Source organism: Schistocerca gregaria, chromosome 2 (assembly GCF_023897955.1).
Source record: "Schistocerca gregaria isolate iqSchGreg1 chromosome 2, iqSchGreg1.2, whole genome shotgun sequence".
NCBI classification, from domain to species: domain Eukaryota; kingdom Metazoa; phylum Arthropoda; class Insecta; order Orthoptera; family Acrididae; genus Schistocerca; species Schistocerca gregaria.
This window is the reverse complement of record NC_064921.1, coordinates 989,484,824-989,512,054: the sequence shown is the minus strand read 5'-3', so window position 1 is coordinate 989,512,054 and position 27,231 is coordinate 989,484,824. Positions and strand designations below refer to the sequence as shown.

The 27,231-nt window shown below is 40.6% G+C and overlaps 1 protein-coding gene across 6 annotated transcripts in view; it reads right to left on the bottom strand.

The window, feature by feature from the left end:
- Nucleotides 1-27,231, bottom strand: part of LOC126335487 (protein crossbronx homolog) — a 77,857-nt gene that overhangs the window by 27,293 nt on the left and 23,333 nt on the right. For all 6 annotated transcript variants that reach the window (XR_007564884.1, XR_007564883.1, XM_049998812.1 and 3 more), the window contains exons 3-4: nt 18,555-18,619; nt 15,213-15,313 (exon numbers count right to left, since the gene is read on the bottom strand). Coding sequence is in view for 4 of the 6 variants with exons in the window: in XM_049998812.1 (XP_049854769.1) it covers nt 15,213-15,313; nt 18,555-18,619 (166 nt within the window). In the remaining 2 variants the exon portion in view is untranslated. The remainder of the gene's footprint in view (nt 1-15,212; nt 15,314-18,554; nt 18,620-27,231) is intronic.

The window sequence follows — 27,231 nt, the reverse complement described above, 5'->3', positions numbered from 1 at the left end:
TTGTTAAGTCGGTGCACAAGCTTTTGTATCCCAGTCATAGAAGGTTGCTGCCTGTTGTCGGAACCACATTTCAACTTCATCTTTGATCTCTTAATCGTCGTGGAATGATTTTCCACCAAGATGTGACTTCAGGTAACGGAAGACATGGAAGTCGGTGGGCGCAAGATCCAGGCTGTATGGCAGATGGTCCAATACATCCCATCTGAACTGTTTAAGTAGTGCTTTTCTTACAAGCGCTGTGTGAGGCTGAGCGTTGTCATGAAGTAAGTGGACCCCACTTGTCAGCATTCACCTGTGTTTGTTTTGAATTGCCCTTCAATGACGTTTCAAAGTCTGGCAATATGCAGCAGCATTAATTGTCATTCCAGGAGGCATAAATTCCAACAGAAGAATGCCTTGTCTGTCCCAAAAAACAGAATCCATGATTTTCTTCGCTGAAATCGACGTTTTGGATTTCTTGGCTTTTGGTGAATTCGAATGGCGCCACTGCATTGATTGTTGCTTGGATTCAGGTGTATGGTGATAAACCCACGTCTCGTCACCTGTCACAATGTGATCAAGGAGCACACCACCTGCTGCAGCATAGTGTGTGAGGAAGTCAAGTGCAAAGCCCATCCTTTCCTTTTTGTGTTCTTCCACTAACAGCTTTGGAACCCAGCGCGCACACAATTCCATGTGCCCTAACTTGACAGTCACAACGTCATGAAGAGTTGTCATTGACACGTCCGGTATGATCTGATGCAATTCTTTCAATGTGAGACGTCTATTCGCACGAATTGCTTCCTCCATTCTTCCAAGAAGGGCATCAGAGATCACAGATGGCCGACCTGTTCTTTGTTCGTCATGAAAATCGGTCCTACCTTCAGAGAAATGACGACACCATTTCGTTACATTTTGTCGATTCATAGTGTTCCCATAAACAGAAACAATTTATTTGTGAATATCCGCTCGTTGCTGACCTTTTGCATGAAGAAAACTTATGACAGAGCGCACTTTGCATTTGGCGGGATTCTGAATCGGTGCAGCCATTTTAAACACGACCTACTCCAACCAGAAGCAACGTTGAACTGCCGCACGACCGCGAGGAGAAAGCTAACAGTTCAAGGTTAACACCAGTGTTGTCAATTTGCTCGCCAAAACCCTTCTGTTCCTCTGGCTTACGGTGTATCTTTACTTTCTGAAATACCCTTGTATATAAAGATCTCACCATAATCACCGATATCATTATCTGGGGTGATAATTTCGCCAAACCAATGAGAGGTGAGAAAATAGGCAGCGTATTTCTATATGCAAGCAGCAATTAAATTTATAGCATTTGTTGTCACAAATGTTTGGCTGTTTCTTGTTTTTCGCAAATACATTGTCAATTTTGCATTTATATTGACATGCATCGGTGAAAAAATTTCTTTGTCTCTTGCTTCCAAACATATTGTCTACCCCATGTTCTTTCATTAGTTGCAGAGAACCAGCAGCTGAACATTCCCTTTCATTTCCATCATACACTATGTGATCAAAAGTACCCAGACATCCCCCAAAACATACATTTTTCATATTAGATGGATTGTGCTGCCACCTGCTGCCAGGTACTACATATCAGCAACCTCAGTAGTCATTAGACATTGTGTGAGAGCATAATGGGTCGCTCTGTGGAACTCACCGACTTTGAACGTGGTCAGGTGATTGGATGTCACTAGTGTCGTACATCTGTACGCGAGATTTCCACACTCCTAAACATCCCTAGGTCCACAGTTTTCAATGTGATAGTGAAGTGGAAACATGAAGGGACATGTACAGCACAAAAGCGTACAGGGTGACCTCGTCTGTTGACTGACAGACTACCGACAGCTGAAGAGGGTCGTAATGTGTAATAGGCAGACATCTATCCAGACCATCACACAGGAATTCCAAACTGCAACTGGATCCACAGCAAGTACTACGACAGTTAGGCAGAAGGCGAGAAAACTTCGATTTCATGGTCGAGTGGCTGCTCATAAGCCACACATCATGCCGATAAATTCCAAATTATGCCTCGTTTGGTGTAAAGAATGTAAATGTTGGACGATTGAACAGCGGAAAATCGTTATGTAGAGTGATGAGTTATAGTACACAATGTGGCGATTTGATGGCAGGGTGTGGGTATGACGAATGCCCAGTGAACGTCATCTACCAGTGTGTGTAGTGCCAACAGTAAAATTTGGAGGTGGTGGTGTAATGGTGTAGTCACATTTTTCAATGAGGAGGCTTGCACCCCTTGTTGTATTGCATGGCACTATTACAGCAAAGGCCTGCATTGATGTCTTAACAACTTCTTGCTTCCCATTGTTGAAGAGCAATTTGGGGATGGCAATTGCATCTTTCAACACAATCGAGCACCTGTTCATAACGCACGGCCTGTGGTGGAGTGGTTACATGACAATATCCCTGTAATGGACTGGCTTGCACAGAGTCCAGACCTGAATACTATAGAATACCTTTGGGATGTTTTGGAACGCTGAATTCTTGCCAGGGCTCACTGACCGACATTGATACCTCTCCTCAGAGCACCACTCCGTGAAGAATGGGCTGCCATTCCCCATAAAACCTTCCAGCACCTGACTGAACATATGCCTGTGAGAGTGGAAGCTGTCATCAAGGCTAAGGGTGGGCCAACACCATATTGAATTCCAGCATTACTGATGGAGGGTGCCACAAACTTTTAAGTCATTTTCAGCCAGTTGTCTGGATACTTTTGATCACATAGTGTACTACGGGGCGAGTGTTTGACAATATTGCTGCACAAAACATGTAAGTACACTGCAGGCCCTAGCTGGACTTTTACAGTCTCCTGCAGAAATGTATACTACTGTTGAGTATTATTCAATTTTAAAGTCAATTCTGTTACAACTAGAAACAGATTCAGGCAAACTGCAGTTTAAACATGGTAAATGTTCATAAAAAGCTAAGGTATTTGGTACGCATTTACGTGTTTGGCAGCATGACAAAATTTTTCCAACCCTCTTGAATTCTTTAAAATAAATCTGCATGTGACACCAACTGCCAAAGCTTTGACTATAAACATAAGATGACCCTTACAGTAATCTACTATACAATATACAAATGTTGGCCTCAGCAGCAATAGTTTAATCTGTGACTGTATTACAACCCTGTATTTTCTGAAGACTAAGTTGTGGGGAAAAAAACTCACATTATAATCAGATAAATATGGTAAATAGCAACGGCAGTCTCCTACTTAGACATGACAATGAGCAAATGGAAAAGTTAAAAGCAACAACAAAAGCCGTAAAAGTGTTTTAAAAATTTAATCTGAAGTACTAATCTAACAGTATTCTTTCAATATTGAATACAATCAAACAATCCAATGGAGACTTGGTTCAACTTCAAGAAATGTGTTGTATACATTGTACATCTGGGATCTTCAATATTGTGAGTCTGCTGCTGTTGTTGCTGACTGGAGTTATGTTAGCACAACATGTTTAAGTTTAGCTGTCAATAAAGATTTCCTTTTATGAGAGATTTTCATAGCAGAACTCCACATTTTTTGTGAATGACAATGTCACTTCCCTGCTAAACGTAGTAAAAGAGGAGTCCACACTCAAACAACACTTTGCAGCTGATCTGAAAATCTGACAATATAAGCATAGTTGACATAGTGGGCACTGCCAATTATTTGGCTTCTTGTGCTGTGGTCAAAGTTCTGGAGTTTGTCTCCAACTGGAGGACAACTCATTCAACAATACCCCCTGGATGTTCATTTCTATTCTTCTGTCAAACCCTGCCCTTTATTTTCTTGCATTTTTAAGTAATGTTCTTAACTACCATATTTAGCCATGTACAAGAAGACCCCCTTTATTTTAAGAGGCCCCTTGTGAAAATTTTGTTTTCAACATAATCTGACTAATCAGACCTATGAACTTCTTTATGGACATAAAGTACCTGCCCAAAAAAGTTACCATTATACCTACTCTGAACTTTAATAGTCTACATTTTGATAATAAAAGAAGAAATAAAATAAACAAAAAGAAATGGTTTACCTTAAATTTATTTTCATTTTCTTAGTTGCTTACAATCAGCATGGTGTCACTCTTTTTAATCTTTGTCAACATCAGGGTCATTGTCTTCATCATCATCGTCACTGTCATGATCACCACTTCATCTACATTTGTACGTCTTCAGCATTTCTTCCTTCTTGCTTCTTGACTCTCCTCCCACAGCCTATCATCTTCTGGCCCAACCGTTGCATTACATACACAGCACTTTTTTTAATCCCTTTATAATAGATTAACTTGAGAGTCTGCCTAGGGAGTAAGGAACCTCTGGCCTAGCCTGGATACTGCGGGTGTCTTTAATCCCAGTGTGAGGCCATGGTCTTTTTGAAGAAGCCACTCACTATAAAGCTGTTGCTAGTGAACCTTAAAAGATTTATTCACAACATCCATTACTTGAAGTTGTGAGGTCATGCCATTAGGAATTATTAAGTCTGTGTCATTCTTTGCTATCAGTTCCTTAACTTCCTGGGTAGGTATTGTCTAAAAGAGACCAGCATCAGTATTTTCTTCCCATTAAGCAAAATGCCTGGTATTCTGATCCAAACAACCTTCAACCGATTTAGCATCAGATGATTTGTCATCCATCTCTTTTCTTGACATCTTAAGATAAGCCCCGCAAGCAATTTTTCTTTCAGTATCATTTTCCTGTGAAGATTCACATACAGGGGAAGCTTCCTTCCATCTGCTACTGTACCCAGCATTACTGTTATGTTGGCCTTTTCATTAACAGAACTCCTTATAGGTACACCTTTAATGCCATTCATATTGACAGTAACATTCGACGGCACATCAAAATAAATGGGCATCACATCAGCATGGTCTGGCAAATAATCATGCCACTTTGTAAGACTGATTATGTTAACAAGGAAAAATATTCACTTACTGTGTGGGCTGGGTTCTCTGCCAAAGATAGGGGATGTGGATAGCACCAGACACAAGACCATGTGAGGAACACATGTCTTTAATTATTCCGTCCTGCTAGTTCAGTTGGTTAATCCCATTTTCTTCTTCACATAATATTTGGTACTGTAGTGGCCGCAAGGTAACGGCCGGAGGTGCAGATAAGTACGCTGCTTACACAGTGAAGCAGTGACATGGTGCGCCGGCTCAGCTATGGTGCAAAAATCACACGTGGTTAGGCAGTCATACAGAACAGGCAGCGGATGATGTCGGCCAGCATAGTCAGACGTCACAGTACCGCCCAGAATCTGATTCTGAACTTCTGGATGGACTCTGGCGATGGTGAGTGAACCTGAGGAGGTGGCAGCTGGAGAACTGTTGGCTGCCCAGGCTGGGCAAGTAGGCATATCTCCTTTGAAGCCCAGTGGCAGCAGAGTTACAGTGCTGGCGCAGAGGAACATAGACTGGGTGTCACTCACTGTCCAACAGGCTGAACACACAAATTGTCTGGTACGGTCGTGGTTAAATACTGTCTCCATCCACTGACAACTGTGGAAGATGCAACATTTTGGTGTCACTCTGAACCATCTGAAACAAGACAATGGCTGGGGTCTGACGTAATTGGCAGCACATGTTACTGACACAAAAGTCAATGGCTTCTTAAAGACTACTCCCTGGGCAATGAGACCCACAATTACATCACAGACGTCTTGCTGCTGCTGAGGATTGCTGATGAAGCACGTGCAATGGACAACTGTGACAATTGTCCACAGTTTGTGGTCTGATTTCGGGGCCCATGGTCTGATGACACAGGAGCTGATATTTCACTTCAATGACCAGCACCTGCTGTCTGGCTGTGACGTCAAGATGCAGACCTGACCAACAACTTCTGCTCCATGTTGTCCTATACTTCTATGCATTACACTTATATGACATTGAGAGACTTGTAGTTTGCCACCATATATTGTGGGAAGTCAGCAAGCTAGCACAGTTCTGTGTCACAATGTAAGCCCTGTCCTCCTATCATCCCCAAGCACCAGCAAGTACAAGCTTTGAATTTTGCAGTGCGTGCAGTTGTAAAATTATTTTTTATTTCCCGTAGATTCATACAAATAATTTCTCAAGAAATCAGGAAGTCATTTGCATTTTTCTTGAATTTATTAACAACCTACAACTAATTGTAAAACCGTCTCTGTTTTAGTCACCTAAAAGTTTGATATGTAGAACTGGTTTTCTTTAATTTGTTCTTCACATGACAGCACCCATGAACATTCACTTTTGTGACACCAAATGTTCTTTTTGCTGTGCAATTACTTGTGGTCTCTGCTTCATGAATCACCATTAACTTAAAACTTGTGTGGTACTGTCTGCATGAACCAGTTGGGAACTGCAAACTCTTAGATCCATGATTCTCAACTGAATCGGGGATGTAATTTGCATCATTATTGATTGCTACAATTTACAGTTCCTGCAGCACTGACAATCTAATCATACTGAATTACACCAAAGTGGTGTTCTCTAGACTCCTTTAAGCTGTATTGGTAGAAATTGTCCAACTTAGCCGCTAGACGAGGCTGCCGGGCAACACGGGCCCTAGTATTACTAGGCACGTGTTGCAGAAAAATTCACTTCTGGTCGGGCTGATAAGGCGTGGTAGCAAGGCGAGCGTGTGGCGACCGGAAGTTGTGACGCGATAAGCACCTACTGTGAAAATCAACAGCACTGTAGAGTGGTGGAAGCTTTAGGGGCTCCACATGTGAGTGTTGGAAATCCCAACATATTCAGAAATACACAGCCACATATTTTTGACACATAAAAATACAAATGTCATTGCCGCTCATAAGCTATACTATTAGGTTCCTGTCTAAACACAACCTGCTTTTTACAATACTGTTTATATATTAGTTTCAGACATTAACTTCATTTATGTGATTATATTCCACATAGCTGCTTTATAAATAAAAAACAAAGCAGTCACCAACCCAAAGGTTGTTTTGAACACCACAGTGCCTTATTAGGCATTGTCATGTTGGGGATAGTATGCCATTGCCTTCCTCTAAAGTTTGATAACTTACTTAGCCAGTTATAGGGGGACTTACAGTTTAGTGTTGATTCCGAACCATGGTGCAACTCAGCATTTTTTATACCAATAAACATTGCCAGAGGTGAAGGAAGTGATAAGTGACATTTCAAATACGTTTTTGCAACTACAAGAAAAAGTGTATTTTCTCACCAAACGTCTACATATATACTCCACTAGCCACCATCGGTCAGTGGCGGGGGGCACAATTTGCACCAAAGTCATATTTCCCCCCCTCTGTTCCACTTGCGGATTACGTGAGGGAAAAACGATTGTCTGAATGCATGAGTACGAGTTCTAATTTCCCTTATCTTCGAATGGTGATCCTTGAGCGATTTGAAAGCTGGTAGTAATAGTATATGCCCTACATCCTCGGTGAAGATCGGATTTCGGAATTTAGTGAGCAGCCCCTTCCGTTTAGTGCATCATCTATCTGCAAGTGTGTCCCACTTCAAACTTTCCATGAGATTTGTAATGCTCTCACGATGGCTAAATGTACCAGTCATGAATCTTGCCACTCTTCTTTGGACCTTCTCAATCTCTTGAATCAGACCCAACTGGTAAGGGTACTATGCAGACGAACAATACTCTAATACTGGATGAACTAAAGTATTGTAAACAATTTCCTTTGTTGAAGGACTGTATCACTTCAGGATTCTACCAATAAACTGCAATCTAGGGTTTGCCTTGCCCGTTACTTGTGTAACCCGATCATTCCATTTGAGACCATTTCCAATAGTCACACCCAGACACTTGACAGATGTTACTGCTTCCAAAGACTGAGCATTTATTTTTTACTCGTACATTAATGGGGATTTTCGTCTTGTTATACACGGTAGTTTACACTTACTAATATTGAGACATAACTGCCAGTCATTACACCACACATTTATTTTCTGCAAATCCTCATTGATTTGTTCACAACTTTCGTGTGATATTATTTTCCTGTAGACTACATCATCATCCGCAACCTGTCTGGTGTAGCTGTCAATACCATCAACCACATCATTTATGTAAATTGTAAAGAGCAGTGGGCCTATTACACTGCCCTGGGGCACACCTGAAGTTACGCTTGTTTCTGTTGAAGTCAGACCATTCAGGATGACATACTGCTCTCTGTCTGTTAGAAAACTTTCTATCCAACTGCATATGTCATCAGATAGACCATAAGTGTGCACTTTTTGGAGCAAGCGACAGTGCGTAAATGACTCGAGAAATATGGGATCAACCTGGGAGCCAGTATCTAGAGCCTAATGTATATCATGCACAAAGTGGGCCAGCTGTGTCTCGCATGACCACTGTTTCCTAAAACCGAGCTGGTTTCTGCAGATGAGCTTCTCAGAGTATAGAAACAAAATATGTTCCATGATTCTACAACAAATTGATGTAAGTGAAATTGGCCGGTAATTATGGGCATCCAATTTTCTACCCTTTTTATAGATTGCTATGACCTGGGACTTCTTCCAGTCCTGTGGAACTTTCCACTGTTCCAATGCTCTCTGATAGATGATGGATAAGAATGGTGCTATATTTGTAGCATAGTCAACATATAATCTTATGGGGATACCGTCTGGGCCAGACGCCTTCCTGGCGTCAAAGGATCTTAACTGTTACAATCCCAGATACACTATACACTATGTCAGCCATCCTTGCATTTGTTCCATAATTGAAAGGGGGAATGGTGCTGCAGTCTTTACTGTAAATGAGCTTTTGAAAGCTAGGTAGCATTTTATTGAAATAAAACATAATCCATTGTCTTGTATAATTTTCAGGTAGTCCATTAGCACTGTTGATTCTAATCTATGCCCTCACTGCTTTGTGGTGCTGCATTGAGTTGTGTTTTACATCAAGAAATTCAGAGTTTTGCAAAGTCAACTGGGATTAGGGTGGTATCGACAGTGCCAAATGAAGGAATACCTCGAAAGCATGCAATCAGATGGCATTTCCTGATGTGAATGAACATTGGACATAAAATACTGTACGTAAAATCAACATCTTTTGTAACGAACTATTTTTCAGTCTAGAAACTAAGTCACATTGTAAATATCTTTCATTACAGATCACTAAAGAAGTTTTATTTCAATTAATTGAAACATGTTTACTTATATTCTTATAATTGGAAAGACAGATTTACTGGTTGCACACTTTCACTTGGCTCCTTGGCAGAGGATGCTGGGAGTGTAACATTGCAATTGGCTCATTACACACTGTCTGCTGAGACAAGCCCCACTTCCTCCTCCCTGAGCAGCAAAAAAACATGTAATGGTTTAACAGCCTCTTCACTTTTTTTAAACAGTATTAACAACAACACTTTATTCACAATAGTCAGTTGCTGTTACAGAGTTAAGATTGGCAACAAGCATAAATATTCTATGCTAGTATAAAGTAAGTGATGTACACCCAGAGACCAAGATAACGTCTGCAACCAGTAAAATACCTACAATTCAAAACCTTTCTTATTTTATTTTTGCTGCATGCATAATGTTTTATGATATGACTGGCTGATGAGATGGTGTGTCCTGTTTTGGTGATTGGCTGACAGAAGCAAATCAGGTAGTACCCATATTGACTTCACTTCTTATGAAGCTATCATCATTCGTATCTGAAGGTTTTCGAATTTATACTTGTGTATTGCAGTTTGCATCATGCCAGGCATTTGTTTTTGTGTTTCAAGAGCCACTTGTAGCAGTTAGACCCCCAAGTCGAGTGACAGCACTCCTAGCAGCAGTGCATGAGAGTGCTGTGCATTCACACAGCTTCTCATAAAAAAGCGACTTACTTTACATTTTGTCTGTGTTCTTTAGCAACAACTCTTATACTTAATGTGTGTCTGTATATTTGGCAGGCTGTCTTTAGTGTGGATAGGTACTGTGACTGCTGTGTTCAGATGCGAACCGAGTTGATCTACCTTCACTCATACTCCAGGCAGCATTGACTTCGGTCATACAGCTTCGCACTGTTTCCAGTAAGCATCATCATGAGGGGCTGGATGGGGCTTGGGACATCCAGCATGACCCATGTGTCCCACAATTGGCCCACTACCGTAGCCGCTCCGGGTACTGCCTCCACTGAGGTTGATCCCTCACCCACGGTCGAGTGGGTGGTCATTCCCGAGTGTAGTTGCAGTGAAGACTTTCTGAGGGGCCGATGGGAGGGCCTCCCCGGTTTTTCTGACAAACAGGTTTCAGGTGCCACCTATGGCTGATGAATTTGTGAGCCAGATAAGTCACTCATCCTGTTCCAGAGAAATCCTCTCAACCTGCAAGGTCTGGGCATTCACAGAGGGTGGGATTACTGGTAGTTGGGTGTTCCAACATTAGGCGCGCAGTGGAGCCCCTAGGGATATGGCTGCTAAGGAGGGGAAAGAATTCCATGTGCAATCTGTGTGCATGCCGAAAGGAATCATGACAAACATGGAACTGGTGTTTCTGGATGCCATGAGGAGCACAGGGTGCAGCTGACTGCAGGTGGTGGCTCATGCTTGTACCTACAATGTGTGTTGCGAAATAGTAAAAACTGCTAGTCTTGCTTGAAAGTTAAAAGCAGAGAAGCAGAAACCACCATCTGTAGTATTGTTGACAGAACTGACTGTGGTCCTTTGGTACAGAGCTGAGTGGACAGGAGGGTCTGAACCAGAGGCTCAGGCAGTTTTGCAACCATGTAGATTGCAGATTCCTCAACTTGTGACATAGGGTGGTGGGTTTTCACATTCCGCTGAACAGGTCAGGCATCCACTACGTATAGGAAGTAGCTACACAGGTAGCAGGAGTTGTGTGAATGGGTCCGGGAAGTTCTTTTTAAGTTAGAGGGTTTCAGGAAATGGCAAAAAGGCTTCAGTTTCAAAGGGTGCAGGAGGAACACAGAAGAGGGTAGAAAGGAACAGTCAATATTGTAGTTGTAAACTGTCATACTGTGTTATAGGTCTGGAAAGCTGGCTAAACCAGATATATGTTCTGCCGAAATTTTTACAAATGACCTAACCGCATTTAGAAAGGATGGATTAAACAGATTTGGTTGTGGTGTGTTTACCACTATCAGAAATAGTTTACCATGTAGTGGAACTAAAAAATGTAGCTCCTTTGAGTTAGTAAGGGTAGAGGTTATATTTGACAACCGGAAAAATTAATAATTGGTTTCTTTCACTGAGACCCTGACTCAGATGATACAGTTGCTGAAAACTTGAGTGTTATTTCAATTATAGTTCATGATTACTTCAATCTACCCTCAATATGTTACAAAAATACATGTTTAAAGTCGGTGGTAGCCATAAAATGTGGTCCAAAATTGTACTGAATGCCTTCTCAGAAAAATATTTTGAACAACTCATTCAGGATCCCACTTGAAGTGTAAATGGTTGCAAAAACATTCTTGACCTCTTAGCCAATCAATAATCCTGACCAAATAAGGAGCATCGTGACAGATACAGGGATCAGTGACCACAAGGTTGTTGTAGTTAGACAGAATGTCTTAACATCCAAACCCACCAAAAATAAATGCAAAGTACATCCATTTAAAAAAGCAAATAAAAATTGGCTTGACACCTTCCTAAGAGAAAGTCTCCACTCCTTCCAATCTACGTACGCGTAGACCACATGTGGTGAATTCAAAGAAATAGTATCGATGGCAATTGAAAGGTATATACCAAATAAACTAATAAATTAAAAACAAAGATTCCAAGACTTACCAAGCGGGAAAGTGCCGGCAGACAGGCACAATGAACAAAACACACAAACACACACACAGAATTACTAGCTTTCGCAACCGATGGTTGCTTCTTCAGGAAGGAGAGGGAAAGACGAAAGGATGTGGGTTTTAAGGGAGAGGGTAAGGAGTCATTCCAATCCCGGGAGCGGAAAGACTTCCCTTAGGGGAAAAAAACGACAGGTGTACACCCGCGCACACACACACAAACACACACACACATCCATCCGCACATACACAGACACAAGCAGACGTGTGTGTGTGTGTGTGTGTGTGTGTGTGTGTGTGTGTGTGTGTGTGTGTGTGTGTGTGTGCGCGAGTGTACACCTGTCCTTTTTTTCCACTAAGGGAAGTCTTTCCGCTCCCGGGATTGGAATGACTCCTTACCCTCTCCCTCAAAACCCACATCCTTTCGTCTTTCCCTCTCCTTCCTGAAGAAGCAACCATCGGTTGCGAAAGCTAGTAATTCTGTGTGTGTGTTTGTGTGTTTTGTTCATTGTGCCTGTCTGCCGGCGCTTTCCCGCTTGGTAAGTCTTGGAATCTTTGTTTTTAATATATTTTTCCCATGTGGAAGTTTCTTTCTATTTTATTTACATCATCATCAAATAAACTAATACCAGATAGTACTAACCCCTCACAGTACACAAAACAGGTAAAACACTATTGCCAAAGATATTCTGATTGTATGTAAAGTACACCAGTGGCAAACGCAATCAATACCTTCACTGCTGGATAACAATGGTGGTGATGCTGATGACAGCACCATTAAAGCAGAGTTACTAAAAGTTTTCTGAAATTTCATCGCAAAAGAAGGCAATTTAAATATTCCAGAATTCGAATCAAGAACAGCTGCCAACATGAGTAACTTAGGAATAGATATCCTTGTGTAGTGAAGCAGCTTAAAACACTTAAGAAAGGCAAAGCTTCCAGCCCACATTGTATACTCGACAGGTTCCTTTCAGAGTATGCTGATACAAAAGATACTTACTTAGCAATCATGTACAACTGCTCAGGTGTAGAAAGATCCACACCCAGAGACTTGAAAGTCGCCCAAGTCACATCAACACCCAAGAGAGGAAATAGGAGTAATCCACTGAATTGCAGACTAATTTATCATCGATTTGCACAATTTTGGAACATAAACTGTGCTTTAACATTATGAATCACCACAAAGAAAACAATTTCTTGACATATAGCCAGCACAGATTCAGGATATATCATTCTTGTTCAGCACAACTAGCTCTTTATTCTCATTAAGTAATGAGTGCTATCATCAGAGGATGTCAAACTGATTCCATATTTTTGGATTCTCAGAAGACTTTTGACATCATTCCTCACAAACAACTTATAATTAAATTGTGTGCCTATGGAGTACCGTCTAAGTTGTGTGACTGGATTCATGTTTTCCAGTCAGAAAAGTCACATTTTGTAATAACTAATGGAAAGTCCTCAAGTAAAACAAAATTAATATCTGGCATTCCCAAGGAAGTGTTATAGTCTCTCTGTTGTCCCGATCTACGCAATTGATTTAGAAGACAATCTGAGCAGTCCTCTTAGATTGTTTGCAGATGATGCTGTCATTTGCCATCATGTAATCTCACCAGACGATCAAAATAGAATGCAAAGTGATTTAGACAAGCTATCTGTATGGTGCAACAAGTGGCAATTGACTCTAAATAATGAAAAGTGCAAAGTAATCCATATGAGCACTAGAAAGAATCTGCTAAATTTCAGCTACACGATAAATCACAAAAAACCTAAAGGCTATAAAATCAACTAAATACTTAGGTATTACAATTACAAATAACTTAAACTGGAATGATCACACAGATAATGTTGTGGGGAAAGCAAACCAATGACTGCAATTTATTAGCAGAACACTTATATAAGAAACTGTTTACACAACACTTGTCTGCCCTCTTCTTGAGTACTGCTGTGCAGTGTGGGATCCACATCAGATAGGATTGACAGAGGACGTTGAAAAAGTTCCAAGAAGGGCAGCTCGTTTTGTATTATCATGAAATAAGGAAGACAGTGCCATGGATATGATACACATATTTTGGCAGCAGTCATTTAAACAAAGATATTTTTTGCTGCACCACAACCTTCTCATGAAACTTCAATCACCAACTTTTTCCTCAGAGAATGAAAATATTTTGTTGGTGGCCATCTACATAGAGAGAAATGATCATTCCAATAAAATAAGAGAAATCAGAGCTTGCACAGAAAGATTTAAGTATTTGGTTTTCTCACACGCTGTTCCAGAGTGGAACAGTACAGAAATTGCTTAAAGGTGGTTTGATGAACCCCCTGCCAGGTGCTTAATTTTGAATTGCAGATTAATCATATAGATGTAGATGAAAGCATGCAGTTTCAATGAAACAACACATTAAACATCTCTTCAAAATGTGTTGTTCTGCTAAACTCACAGAAGTGTTACTATGGTATATAAAACCTTTACCTAGCTGATTAAGTAAGTCATCAATCCAAAGATTTTTTTTGGAACACAACAGAGCTTTACTAGGCATGGTCCTGTTGCAGGTGGTATGTTACTTCCTTCCTCTGACCTTTGAACTCAGTCAGTCAGTTATAGTGGGATCTACAGTTTAACATGCAGTCCAGCACTATTTAGTAGTTTTCACACCAATAAACACTGCCAGAGGTAAGAGAAGTGATATGTGGCAGATAAAAATCCTAGGACTGATCAGGAATCAAAACCAAGACCTATGGATTTGTAGTTCCATTACTGTACCATGTTACCTAATCAATTACACACTATAAAAATGTTAACTTCAGTACCAGTAGTTCAATCTCCAGAAGTATGATGACCCTGTATTGTTTGAAGACGGATTTGGGAAAAAAATCCACACCTTACAATCTGGTAAATATGGTAATCTTTAAAATTACTTGTCATGACATTAATACGAGTTGTGGCAGTCAGTTTAAAATGATGATCATTATTACTTTTCACGTCACTGCATGACAACACAATACAATACTTGCAACTTACAAAACCTGAAGATGTTATAGAGCTGTTTCTTTTATAGTACATTTCTTTCTTTACCTATTAAGAAAAAGATTCAAAGGACAGGATAAGAAGGCAATGAGCAATGAAATGCTAACAACATATGTCATTTACAAAAACTGACAACTGTCAAGGGCAGAGAGGACAGCCGATAAATGGTAAACAAGAGGACAGTTACATATACTTAAAAAAAGAAATTTCCATCAAGGAATTTGTATTCATAATATCTGTAAACTTAATTGGGAGGGAGGGGGGGGGGGATGTCCATGTCCATCTCTCTCTCTCTCTCTCTCTCTCTCTCTCTCTCTCTCTCTCTCTCTCTCTCTCTCTCTCTGAATTACAGTTGTTCTTCAATGTGTTTTACTTTTCACCAATGATTTGTTATATGTTAATCCATAAAAATTCTTAGAGGTTTCTATAATGATGCATCAATAGCAATGAAAAACTTTTTTATACTTACAGGAAAACCACCATCTGGGAAGGTCTCTGGAAGATGTAATGTGAATCTAAATACTCCACCCTGGTACATCCCCTGCCTGACGAACAGGACCCCAAACCACACTGTAAGTATTCATTAAGCTGTAAGTTAGAGAATGGTATTTGGAAGGCATTAAAATGTGTTAGTTATAGTCTTCTCACACTAAGATACAAAAGCAGTACACTAAAATCAACACGCTCTTAGTACAATACATTTTTTTAAATGTACAACTGTTTTTTCAGTATATCCATTGTGGATGATGAACTACAACTGTGATTTAAATTGGCGTTTATCTGGGAATAAATATCTAACCAGTCACTATTTTACAATTTATCCAACCATGTACATCTTTTCAAGCCACTGCAGGCTCATCATCAGATGGAGGTGTTACAAGAACATTATGTTGTGGACCAAGTGTAGCTAGATGCAGTGTTGGTACTGCGGGCAGAAATGACGGAAATTTAGTAATTGGTTACGAAACATTTACAAACCTTAAAGTGCTTTAAGTTTACATTCTGTGATCAGTGTAAAACCAAGTATAGCTAAATACTGTGTTTATTTGTGTACATAACTTAATAATGCACATTATAAGAAGCTATCTGATGTGGATGCCAAAAGGCAGTGCACTGTAAGTACCTCATCATCACCATCATCATCATCATCTTGCACAGTTCCCAGTCTCTGGCTGGGTCTGTATAGAACATAGGCCTCTCCATCGTCTTCTGTATTGCCACCATTTCTCCACCTTCACCTTGGTCCAGTCTTCTCCTTCCTTCTGGACGCATTCCTCTACTCCTTTCAGCCATCTGTCTCTCAGTCTTCCTCTTGGTCTCTTTCCTTCCAGTTTCATCTCCTGTATTCTCCTGGATATCCTCCTCCATTCTCTTAACGTGTCCATGCCATCGCAGCCTTGATTTCTCTATCTCCTCCTGTAATGGTTCCACCTTTATTAACTCTCTGATCCTCTCATTTCTTAACCTGTCTATTTTTGTCACTCCAATACTGTTTCTCAAGAATTCCATCTCACTAGCTTGTACTTTGCTCTTTTCTCTTCCTTTCATAACCCAGGTTTCTGATGCAAATGTCAGGATCAGGACATAGTATGACCGGTATGTAACCTTTTTACTGATTTGGGATAAATCCTTGCTCCACATCAGGCTTCTGACGCTCTTCCGAAATGCTTCTGCTTTTCTCTCCCACCCCTTTATTTCTCTGTCGTTTTTTTTTTTCCATCTTACTGTATCAGGCTTCCTAGGTACTTGAAACTCTCCACTCTCCTCAACTGTTCCCCACCAATTGTTATTCCAGTTGTTCCTTTCTCCTTCTTTCTTGTTGTGATAATCATCTCACTCTTATTTATACTAAATTTCATCCTATATTCTTACACTGTTCATTCTCATACATCCAACTGCTCTTGTACTTCCTCCTCCTTATTCCCCAGGATCATCAGATCATCTTCAAACACCATAGCTTTCATCTTCCTTTCACCAATGACTTGTGCTACTGTACTCATTGTAGCATCCATCACTACAATGAAGAGTAATGGTTAAAGTGCACTTCCCTGCCTCAAACCATTCTTCTGCTCAATCCAAGCTGATCTCTCTCCTCCCACTGTAAGTAAGTACTAAAACTGTAAGTACTGTAACTACCTAAAACAACTTCCGAGTTCATAAATGTTTCGTAACCAATTGCTAAATTTCCATCATTTCCGCCAGCAGCACCAGCACTGAATCTAGCTACACTTGGTCCACAACATAATGTCCTTGTAACACCCCCATCTGATGACGAGTCTGCAGTGGCTCGAAATCATGTTCACGGTTGAATAAATCATAAAAAAACGACTGCTTGCACATTTGTAACCAGATAAACACCAATTGTTCGAATGTTGTTTTCACTACAGTGGTATAACACTTGTGTGACTGCTCACTACAGGCAGGCACTTTCCCTGATGCATTGAAAACATCAAAAGTTATCCCAGTATATAATAAAGGTGAGAAAGGTAATGTAAACAACTACAAACCCATCACAATTTCCTCCTGCATTTCTAAAGCATTAGAAAAAGTTATGTATGACAAACTTATGAAATTTACAAATAAAAACATTCTATGTAATGAACAACACGGATTCAGAAATAAGAGGTCAACGACAATTGCTATTTACGAGTGCATCAACTCCTTCCTAAGCCTGGTGGACAAAAATCAGGAATCAATAGAAGTATTTTTTGACTCATCAAAAGCTTTTGACATGGTGGATCAGTACCTGAACACTTATCTGACTATAAACAAATTAAATGTGGTGTGCCCCAAGGATCAGTAATGGACCCTTCTGTACGTAAATGATCTGAACTTAAATGTTGATTGTAACAGTACTGAAACCAAATTCTTAGGACTGTGGCTGCACAGCAACGTCAGATGGAACAAGCCTTTTGAATATTTCAATGCAGAACTGAACAGAACATGTTACCTTCTTTGCTCAGTAAAATCATGTCATAGTGAGAAAACAGTAATGAATGCATATCATGTCTACTTTCATTCTTGTCTTAGATATGGGGGTCACCTTCTGGGGAAACTCTAAAACAGCTAATTTCACTTTTAAACTACGAAAAACGACCATTGAATCTCGTTTGGGTGCAAGAATACAGAGTCTTGTAAACCTCTGTTTAAGAAATCTGGTATTCCTCCATACCATGTATGTATGTTAGTGAAACCGTTTTATTCTTTAAAACAAATGTAATAGGTAAGGACTGCTGACTGCAAAAAAACTGTGATATACATGACCGCTTTACCAGACAAAACAGAAACTTACATATAACCCAAGTCAGCACAGCTCTGTGCCAAAAAGGTTCTTTTCACATGAGAGTTAAGCCTGAAACATAAAAGCTATTACTGGGTCAATACCTTTGGAAAATCTCTAGTCATATTTACAGCATCACTGCTTTTACTCCATTGAAGAATATTTAAATTTATGAAGTGTGTTATATAAATACTTATGTATAAAGTGTATTACTGTAACCTTAAATAAGTATGCCTAGAAATGAGTTTCAGTTGTATACTTCTAACTTGACTTGCCCAATGTCTAATGCATAAGCTGCTTTGTGGACAACAGGACCACTAAATACAATACAATACAATCTATGACACTTAATCCATTTGAAGTGTAATGATTACACAAGCAGTTTGCATTAGAAAATTTCTGTGAATTCAGTCAATACAATTAGGAAGTTTACAATCAACAACTTGATCAAGACAAAAAGTTGACAGATGTACACTGAAAAAGATAAAATTTAAGACAGCAACAAAACAATCAGAAATCTTTCATACTTACAGAGTGAGCTCCGAGCAGATGGAATGACGTAAACACCAGGCAAATCTTGTTTTCTTAGCATGTTGCTGAAACAAGTAACACAAATGTGGAAGAATGAATAACAACTACAAAAAAAGCCTCTAACAAAATTTGGACGTAAAAATCATAAACTTAAGAACAATATGTTTTAAAAATGTTTTTAAGTACTGTAACAAACAATAATGTAACACTTAATCTTACAGAACTGAAATTATTAAAAATGAAAAAAAAGTGAATGTCAACAATATTTGTGACAGTGGAAGGAGGACTAATATCAGCCAAAACTAAAGGAACAACTAGGAGAGGGTGACAGATATGCAATTTGGATAACACAATTGATTCTCTCACCACTGTAACTTTTATATAATATCTTCAACAATGGATAAGACAGAAAAAAGTAAATACATATGGGAGGTAGTGTTCCTGAAGAGATGGGAAAGCTCTTTCAAACTGCAAGCAACATGAGTTACAAGAGATAAGTCACAGGTAACACGCATACATACCTACATTCCCATATAATGTTCTGTGGAACAAATCAAGTTATACATTAACAAAAAAGAAGTAAACACTACTGCTACCTCTGAACAGTACACTATTAACAAATTATGACTGATGCAAATCCTCCACACCAATAAGTACAGAAAGTGCTTCTAGTTTACTTAATACACATTTATTAGGACAAATGCAACTACTTTGAAAAAAGCCACTGCTCCTTCTGCTATACTAATAAGCTGCTAATTTTACCCAATACTTCAGAGAAACTATGAAACCTTACATAGGCCATAATCGGCTGTCTGTATACTGGCAAAAGCAAAATCTGTCTGCTACAAATATTACAGTTATGGGGAATTTACATTCCTGAATTCATGTATTCTAATGATTTGTAGATAGTGTGGATAACAAGTTATTATTTTACTTTGTTTTTGAATATTTGGAGATTTTCAGTTTCCTGTCTGATACTGTTATTGACTTTTGCACTAGAATATAAAACTCTACTCTGCACCCTGCACAGTCTATACAGAAATCATATTTACGTCTAGCGTTGTGGTTGTGTATCCTAAATACACTTCTGTTCCTCACCACAAATATCATTAGGGAGTATATGTATCGAAACCCTGAAGAAGCTTCTGCAAGATGTTCAGTTATCAACTTCCTTATATTTTCCTTATCTAAGTTGCAGGGACACAGAAGATTACACCATAGGATAGCACTGAGCAACAGTATGAAAGTGCGCTACCAACCCCATCTGCAGATCAGCACAACTTGAGAGGCTTCTAAGTGCAAAGTTGTCAGTACAAAGCTTTTTGTTTAACTTCTCCATATGCTGATGCCAACTCAGTTTATTATAGAACTGCATGCCCAGTACTTCACACATGGAGCCTCATCTAGTGTAAATCCATCTCCACCTCTGGCACCCATAAGTCATTTTGAGTTGCCTCGAACATCATAATATCAGCTCTTCGAAGATTAAGGGTTAAGCTATTGGATGTGAGCCAGTTGTAAACATGTACTATTATTATGCTGGCTACATACAATGTGGATGTGTTGTGCACTTTGTCAGTACACTTACATCATCAGCAAAGATTACAGTTTTTGAAGAGTCCTGCAATGTCCCTTGTAAATTATTTATGTAGGTCAAGAACTGAAATAGGATGATCACCGAATTTTGTGGAGCTCCATACTTAATGTTTCACCACTTCAAATATAGTCTTATTCCCTTGGAATCATTTGTTAATGAGAGCTCCTGTTGACAAATTTATGTCGGTATAATATGAAACCAGACAAACTTTTTTTTTATTTTAATACACTTTATTTCTTGTATCATCTAGTTTTAAAACCACTGCACACTCATCATTATCAGATGGAGGTGCTACACAAAAATTATCTGGACCAAGCACAGCCAGACACCGCAGTCGCAGTGATTTGCACTGCCTCGTGGCATCCATCCATCCATCCATCCATCCATCCATCCATCTCTCTCTCTCTCTCTCTCTCTCTCTGTCTGTGTACACTCATTCAAAGTGAACTAGTTAATGGTACAAAAAAAAGGTCAACATCCAAACCATAACTTGGTGCATATTACACTGACATAACAAATTTAAATCCCATTTGCACTTCATCAAATTGAGCCTCAGTTTTCTACTGCTAAGACACAACGGCACACTTACTAGTGACTTAAGTGCATTTATGGTGTCTATGGCTCTTCGGTTGCCTGCTGCTGTTGACAGTTGGTTATTGTTGGTCATAGTCAATCAGGTGATAGTACATGATACCCAAGAAGAACTTCTCAATGTTATAATCTCGTTTGTCATAAAAATTTCTTTGTTGTTTCTGAATGTGTCATGATTTTTGAGTAATGGCCAACTTCTTGTCAGTCAATGTGACTATTTGTTGTTTGTTTTAGTGAGTAAGAACATCTAAGGCCATAACCGCCCATGCCATAACCTTAGATTATCAAGAAGCAAAAGAACTTAACAACGACTATAAGTTTTAAGCCCAATCAACAGAAGGAAAGCAAGCTAAGAACAAGGACTTCCCCAAGGAGAAAGGTCCACAAAATATGCTGTAGGGACATCGGAGGTCCCGAGCCAAAGATTAAATATCCTTGTCCTATTGCTATGATGGAAACAAAGTAAAGCACAATCCACAGCCCCCGTTTTATTTGCTAAAACAGCTGATAACTCAGATGGCAAACACACAAGAACATAAGTGGTTAGAAAAATGGCATTCGATCAGGAAATGGCGAACCATCATAGGTTGATGGCAATGAGCGTAAAGTGGTAGGGGATCACCACTTAACAAATGGTGATGGCTAAAACGACAATGCCCAGTACACAACCTACCTAAAATGATCTCCTAGTGGCAAGAAGGCCGAGATAAGGTTGGTTACGCCACAGTGACACCACCTGCTGACAGACAGCAACTCGGAGATCATCCTAAGGGATGGGAGGGCTAGCTCACTGCAGTAGAAGGACTGCAGCCTTGGAACAGTGTCAGCAGCCTGACAGACTGACGTGACCAGGAACATACATGAACATCACAGTGGCTCCCTCATCAGTGAGCAAATGGAAGCTTTCCCGGACCCGCAGCACTAAGGGATGCTATGAAGGGCACTGAGAAAATAGGAGTACATGACACAATTAAAAATCCATTGCTGCCAGATGTACTGGGTGGACTGATAGAAGGAGAACAGCTATGCTGTAAATGTTGAGCAGTGTTCTGGAAGGTGATACCAAAAACTGTAGGTGTCAATGACAAAGGCACACCTGACACCACGGTCAGTCTCACGCCGTCGGCACACGGATCGTGCTGTCGAATGTCAACATTGAGTATGCTGAGTTCAGCGTGGCTGCTGAACGCTCAGAAATGCTACTTGTGCATATGGTATGTGGGCCCCAACATGGTATATGCAATCACAGTGCACTCCAGCAGCAGTTGCTGGATGTTTCTAGTTCATAAATCACTCTGTTTACTAAGGGGCGCGTGTAAAATTCCCATATGCCAGTCATGTTGTTCTATATGCAATACACAAAAATAAAAACTTCAGTATCCATGCACATGTTTCAAGATGAAAGGGAAAGTACCGTGTCCAATCAGTAAGGACACAGGTTTATAAAAGTTCCATTACAAACAGTGCGATACAAATTTGCAATAGTTCTCTACATAAGATAAACATTATTTCATCACTCCCACATTTTAGTAAAATCCCAAGGTCGTTCTTACTTGATCACTGTTCCTACCCAGTAGCAGAATCTTTGCAACACGTGAATTACAAACTTATAAAGATGTTTTGCTCCTTTTTCTTTCACAAGTAGCACAAGCTGTCCTGTAGCTTAAGCCAATCGAACAAACTCACTCCTCAAAAAAGGTGAACTTAAATTTACATAATACCAAATATTACAGTATATATTTTATATTAAACTAACAATAAAGCATCAGAACCTATTAATAACGCGAATGTTAAGGAAATTTTTTTGTTGTTGACATGACAAGACGCGAACCAGCACCGTAACATGCATCCATTTCAAAGTCAGTAACTCTACTCACTACACTAAGCTGGCGGCACATGTGTGACACCCGATTCTAGCATGTTGCCACTAGCTGAAAGCTTTAATCGTAGCTATCTTACTAACTGAAATTTAATTATAACAAATTGTACAAGAACGATGTGTTTTTGGTGGATCATCAGTGTGTTATTGCCTTCAAAAGTTAATATATGTATGCCAATATGATGCCTCACAACTCCGTGCTGAAGGGAGATGGCGTGCATGTGACGTAGCTGGCGTTGTGCCATCTCATTGGTCAATGCTCAGACGCATACTCAGAATACCTGATATGTTAGATATTGCTCTGCACGTTTGGAAAGACTCCCGAATGTGCTATTCCATGCTATAACGTCAGAAACTCGGCACACTCAATGCTCAAAGTTCAGATGCATTGTCTGTGTGCCGACGGATTTAGAGCCATCAGTGTACATGAAGCTATTATTGCTAAGTTCTGTGTGAAGGCCAAGAAACTTAACAGCAATAGTTCGAATCCACAGTATTTTCCCTAGCAAGCGAAAGAAGTTCAGGATGAACACGGGTCGTCGCACGAAGCCACACAATGGCATCACCAGCTATGGTCAGGCCAGAAATTGGGGAATGGAGCTTGGTCCCAGTGAGCCCACAGGCGTTGGCCCACACAACGGTAGAGGGAGCAGAATTATTAAAAGAACTAGTAAATGAAATCGAGCTAGCTTTTTTGCTATTGCCAACAAGGCGACAACACTGCATGCCCAACTGTTTATAACAAATACAATTTCCCATCGTAGAATGACAGTTAAAATGTGGAGAGTATGTCTCCTTGCGGGAATCATGTCGTGGCACATCTCAGTCCACTGGGGGACCAGGACATGGTGCTGTAAAGATGAAGTGCAGGGTATGGAACGTTCTGTGGCAATAAGGATAATTCTTGTAAGGTATTCAACCTGGTCCTCACAACTGGGGAAATACTATTTGTCGAAGGTCTCCAGGGAGAAATAAAGTCTCCAGTCAGCCTTAGAAAGCTATTAATTGGCTTTATACATATGTGGGGTAGGAATCAGCAAACAGACAGCACACTGGAAATGGTCACTTAAGTATGAGTCAGAGGGGACAGACCACCCAAGACAATGAGCAAGCTGGGCAGTGCAGAATGAGAGGTCCAAATGGGAATAGGTGTGCATGGAGTCTGAAAGGAACATGGGTGCTCCAGTGTTAAGACAGATGAGTTTGAGTTGATTGAGAAGGTCAGTCAAGAGGGCTGGAAGAGCCTCAAAGAGGATTGTGTGCATTTGTCACTGAACAGCAAAAAAGGGCAAGGGAGTTGATCGATAAGCTGGAGGAAGTCTGACAGAAGGTTGCAGATGAGGAAATGTAAAGTGAGGAAGGATAATGTGGACTGCAACACCTTGCAACCAAGTGTTCAGCACGATTTTCTGGCTATGAACATCATCCCGGATGAGCAGCATGACTCCCCCATGAGATGGAATGTTGTCCTCGGGGACCAGAAAGAAATCTGAAAGGTCTGCGGTCATGAGGAAGCAATTTTGTTTCTTGGAGGCAGAGAACAAGTGGATGTTTGCAGTTCCAAGAGCAGCCATAATTCCTCCTTGTTGGATCTAATGCCATGAATATTCCATTGGAGAAAGGTCATAACAGGGATTGGTGAAGAGGAAACAGACGAAGGAAAGTCAAGTTGGTGGCAACTGAGTGCCATTGCTATGGGGTGCAGATGCTGGAAGATCAAGTTCCACGAGATCTACAGAGGCATCGGCATTCTCACTGGGTTGGCCTGCAGATCCTAGAGCAGAAAAACGGTGGGTGATGTGCACCGGATAAACTGATGTCAGCTGGGTGAAGGTAATACATCGTGACACCGCTGAAGAGGATCTCCAGGTCAGGTAAGGAGAAGACTGTTTGCCATTGTTTGATTCCTTGGAGCCCTTTGCAGTTGGCAGATGAAGACTCACATGTTTGTTGGCTGAAGGTATGAAAAATTCTTCATGGGAGTATTCCACAAGTCCTTTCCGGCCTATCAGTTGTGTAGCAGGTGATACTGCCACTGGAGGTGAAGATTTGGTGGCTTGTTGCACAGCTGGAGGAGAAGGATACAGGGACGCTACTACCATGACACTGGCCGATTTTACAACCATGGTCCTTAATTTGAGGTTGCAAGTCTGTGTGACCGTGTCCTTCACGAGTTGTAGCACGAAGGTTACTAGCCCACAACTTGTGAGCGACAGGTTAAGGCACTTTTTCCTTCACCCGGATCTCCTGAATGGCTCGCTCATTGAGATACATGGGGCATTCCCAGGATGAGGCTGTGCGGTTGCCATTGCAATCAATACAGCAGGGAGGAGGAGGCAAGCAACTGCCCTCATGAGCATCCCTACCACAAGTAACACTTTTGGCCATGTTTCAACAGGACATCTGAGTGTGGTTGTCATGTTTACACTGGTAGCAGTGCATCGGGTTTGAAAAGTATAGTCAAACTGCGATGACTTCATAGGCTGCTTTGACCTTTGCTGGAAGCACTACTCTCCAAAATATGAGGAAAAAGTATGTGTGTGCACTAAGTTTGCATCAGCCTTTTTCTTTACCTGGTGGACTACAGTGACACCCTGACCAGAAGGTTAAGTTTGGATTTCTCCTTTGGTCAGGTCATCCAGCAGCCTACTACAAATAACACCACGCGAAGAATTCAGCATTCGATTGGCCTCAATACGAAAAGGATTGCCGTGGAGGTGAGAAGCTGCAAGCAGTTGTTGGGCTTGAAAATTGATACTGGTCTCCAAAAGCACAAGCGCCATTATGTAAACAAGAGCAGGATTTCACATGGCCTGCAATTGCAACACCTTTCTGAACAGTAAACAGATTAACTGTAGCAAAGGACTGACCTCCTTCATTACATATACCACAAGGAGAGTCGTGGAATCTTCAGCCTCATTCCGTTTATATTTAGTAGACATAAACTGAGATGGTCACTGGCTCACTGTGTGAAAATCCCACATAGCTGCCAGAGTCTCTGATGGCCTGCTCCTTCCAACTGCCCCCCCCCCCCCTTTAGAGGGGGCTCACCACCCTTAGGTGATTGTTCACACCTCGGGTCACACCTTCCAAACTCATGACAGAGGAACCGGTTCACAATTTGGGATTGCAACAGCTCGGGCAATCACCCCTCCCTGGGCATGGCCTGTACCAGGGGTAAGTGCGAACCCTACCTGTCAACTCAGGACTGGGAGTTACATGTTACCCAGTCACCTGATACACGACATACGCATCGGCTGACCTTCAGGAGCACACAGGGAGGAAGAAAAAACAAAGAGGAACCTCAAATGCCAAAGCAGAGAGAGAATAGGAGATGGAGAATGAACAAACGAAAAAAGAAAGAAAGAAAGAAAAACACTGGAAGTGACTGCTCTAATGTCAGGCTACTAATACTTCAGAACACATTCCTAAAAATATTCCAGACATGTTCCCCAAGGGAGGGGTAAAGAAAGGAAGGAAGGAAGGAAGGAAGAAAGTGGGATTTGCCTGGAAGGATTTAGGGAAATCACAGAAAACCTAAATCTGGATGGCCGGATTTATGTTTGTACTGACATCCTTCTGAATGCAAGTCAAGTGTGCTAATCACTGCGCCACCTCACTCGCTGATGTGAAAAAGAGTAGCAAGAGGATAGACATGCAGCACAGAAAGGGAAAAGATGCTGTAAATGCTGTGGCCCCTTGGTAGTCAAGCACGAACTCACCAAAGAGCAGTGAGTCCCCTGGGGAGAATAATATGACTGGCTATCCGTATCCAAATTATGATTTGTTGTGTTCAGTTCACATCATTCATCATGCTAAGCAATTTACCAACAATAGTATGCAACAAAAAACTGTGGATACTGTTAATTGCGAGGGGAATGCCTTTAATGCTCCCCCCCCCCCCAATTTTAGTTTTCCTGGCAAAATTTTATGATCTACACAACCAATGGCCTTGGTGATTACAGAAAATGCCAACAAGGTGATTTTTCTTGGTTAGTTCTACTGAAATACTGCTTTCTCAGCAGTGAAGCCTCTACAGAAACCAATCTGAGCTGCTGTTCAAAAGTTATTCTCTGAAAGGGGATTCAGTACCCTGTTGTAAGTTACCGTCTTGAAAATTATTGATAAGAGAAAAGGAATGGATCTATAACTACAGGTACATTGCTTATCTCAACTTTTATACATACACCTTGATTAATGAATGGCTGCAAATGTAACTAATTCAAGGGCAGAACTATCATGTCAGCATAAGATTTTAGTACCTTGGTTGAGATACCATCATAGCCGGGAGAGCAATTGCTTTCAAGTAACCTAATGATTTTTGCGAAGCTAGTATCTGATGGTGAAGTACGTATTGCCAATCTAAGCAAGCATAAAAGATCTGCTTTCAATGAACCATTTTCTATTAACATGTTTTCGGCAACTGTTCAGAGAAATTAGTTACTAATGAATTCAATTCCATGTTATCTGTTTCACTGCTACTGTCATGCGAAACTTTAATATCATTTGGCTTACAGAGTGTATATGGTTAATGACTAATAATGCTCCATACTGTCCTTGCATTTTTCATTACACACTGAAGATTTCTATAATACTGTTTCCAGTATATT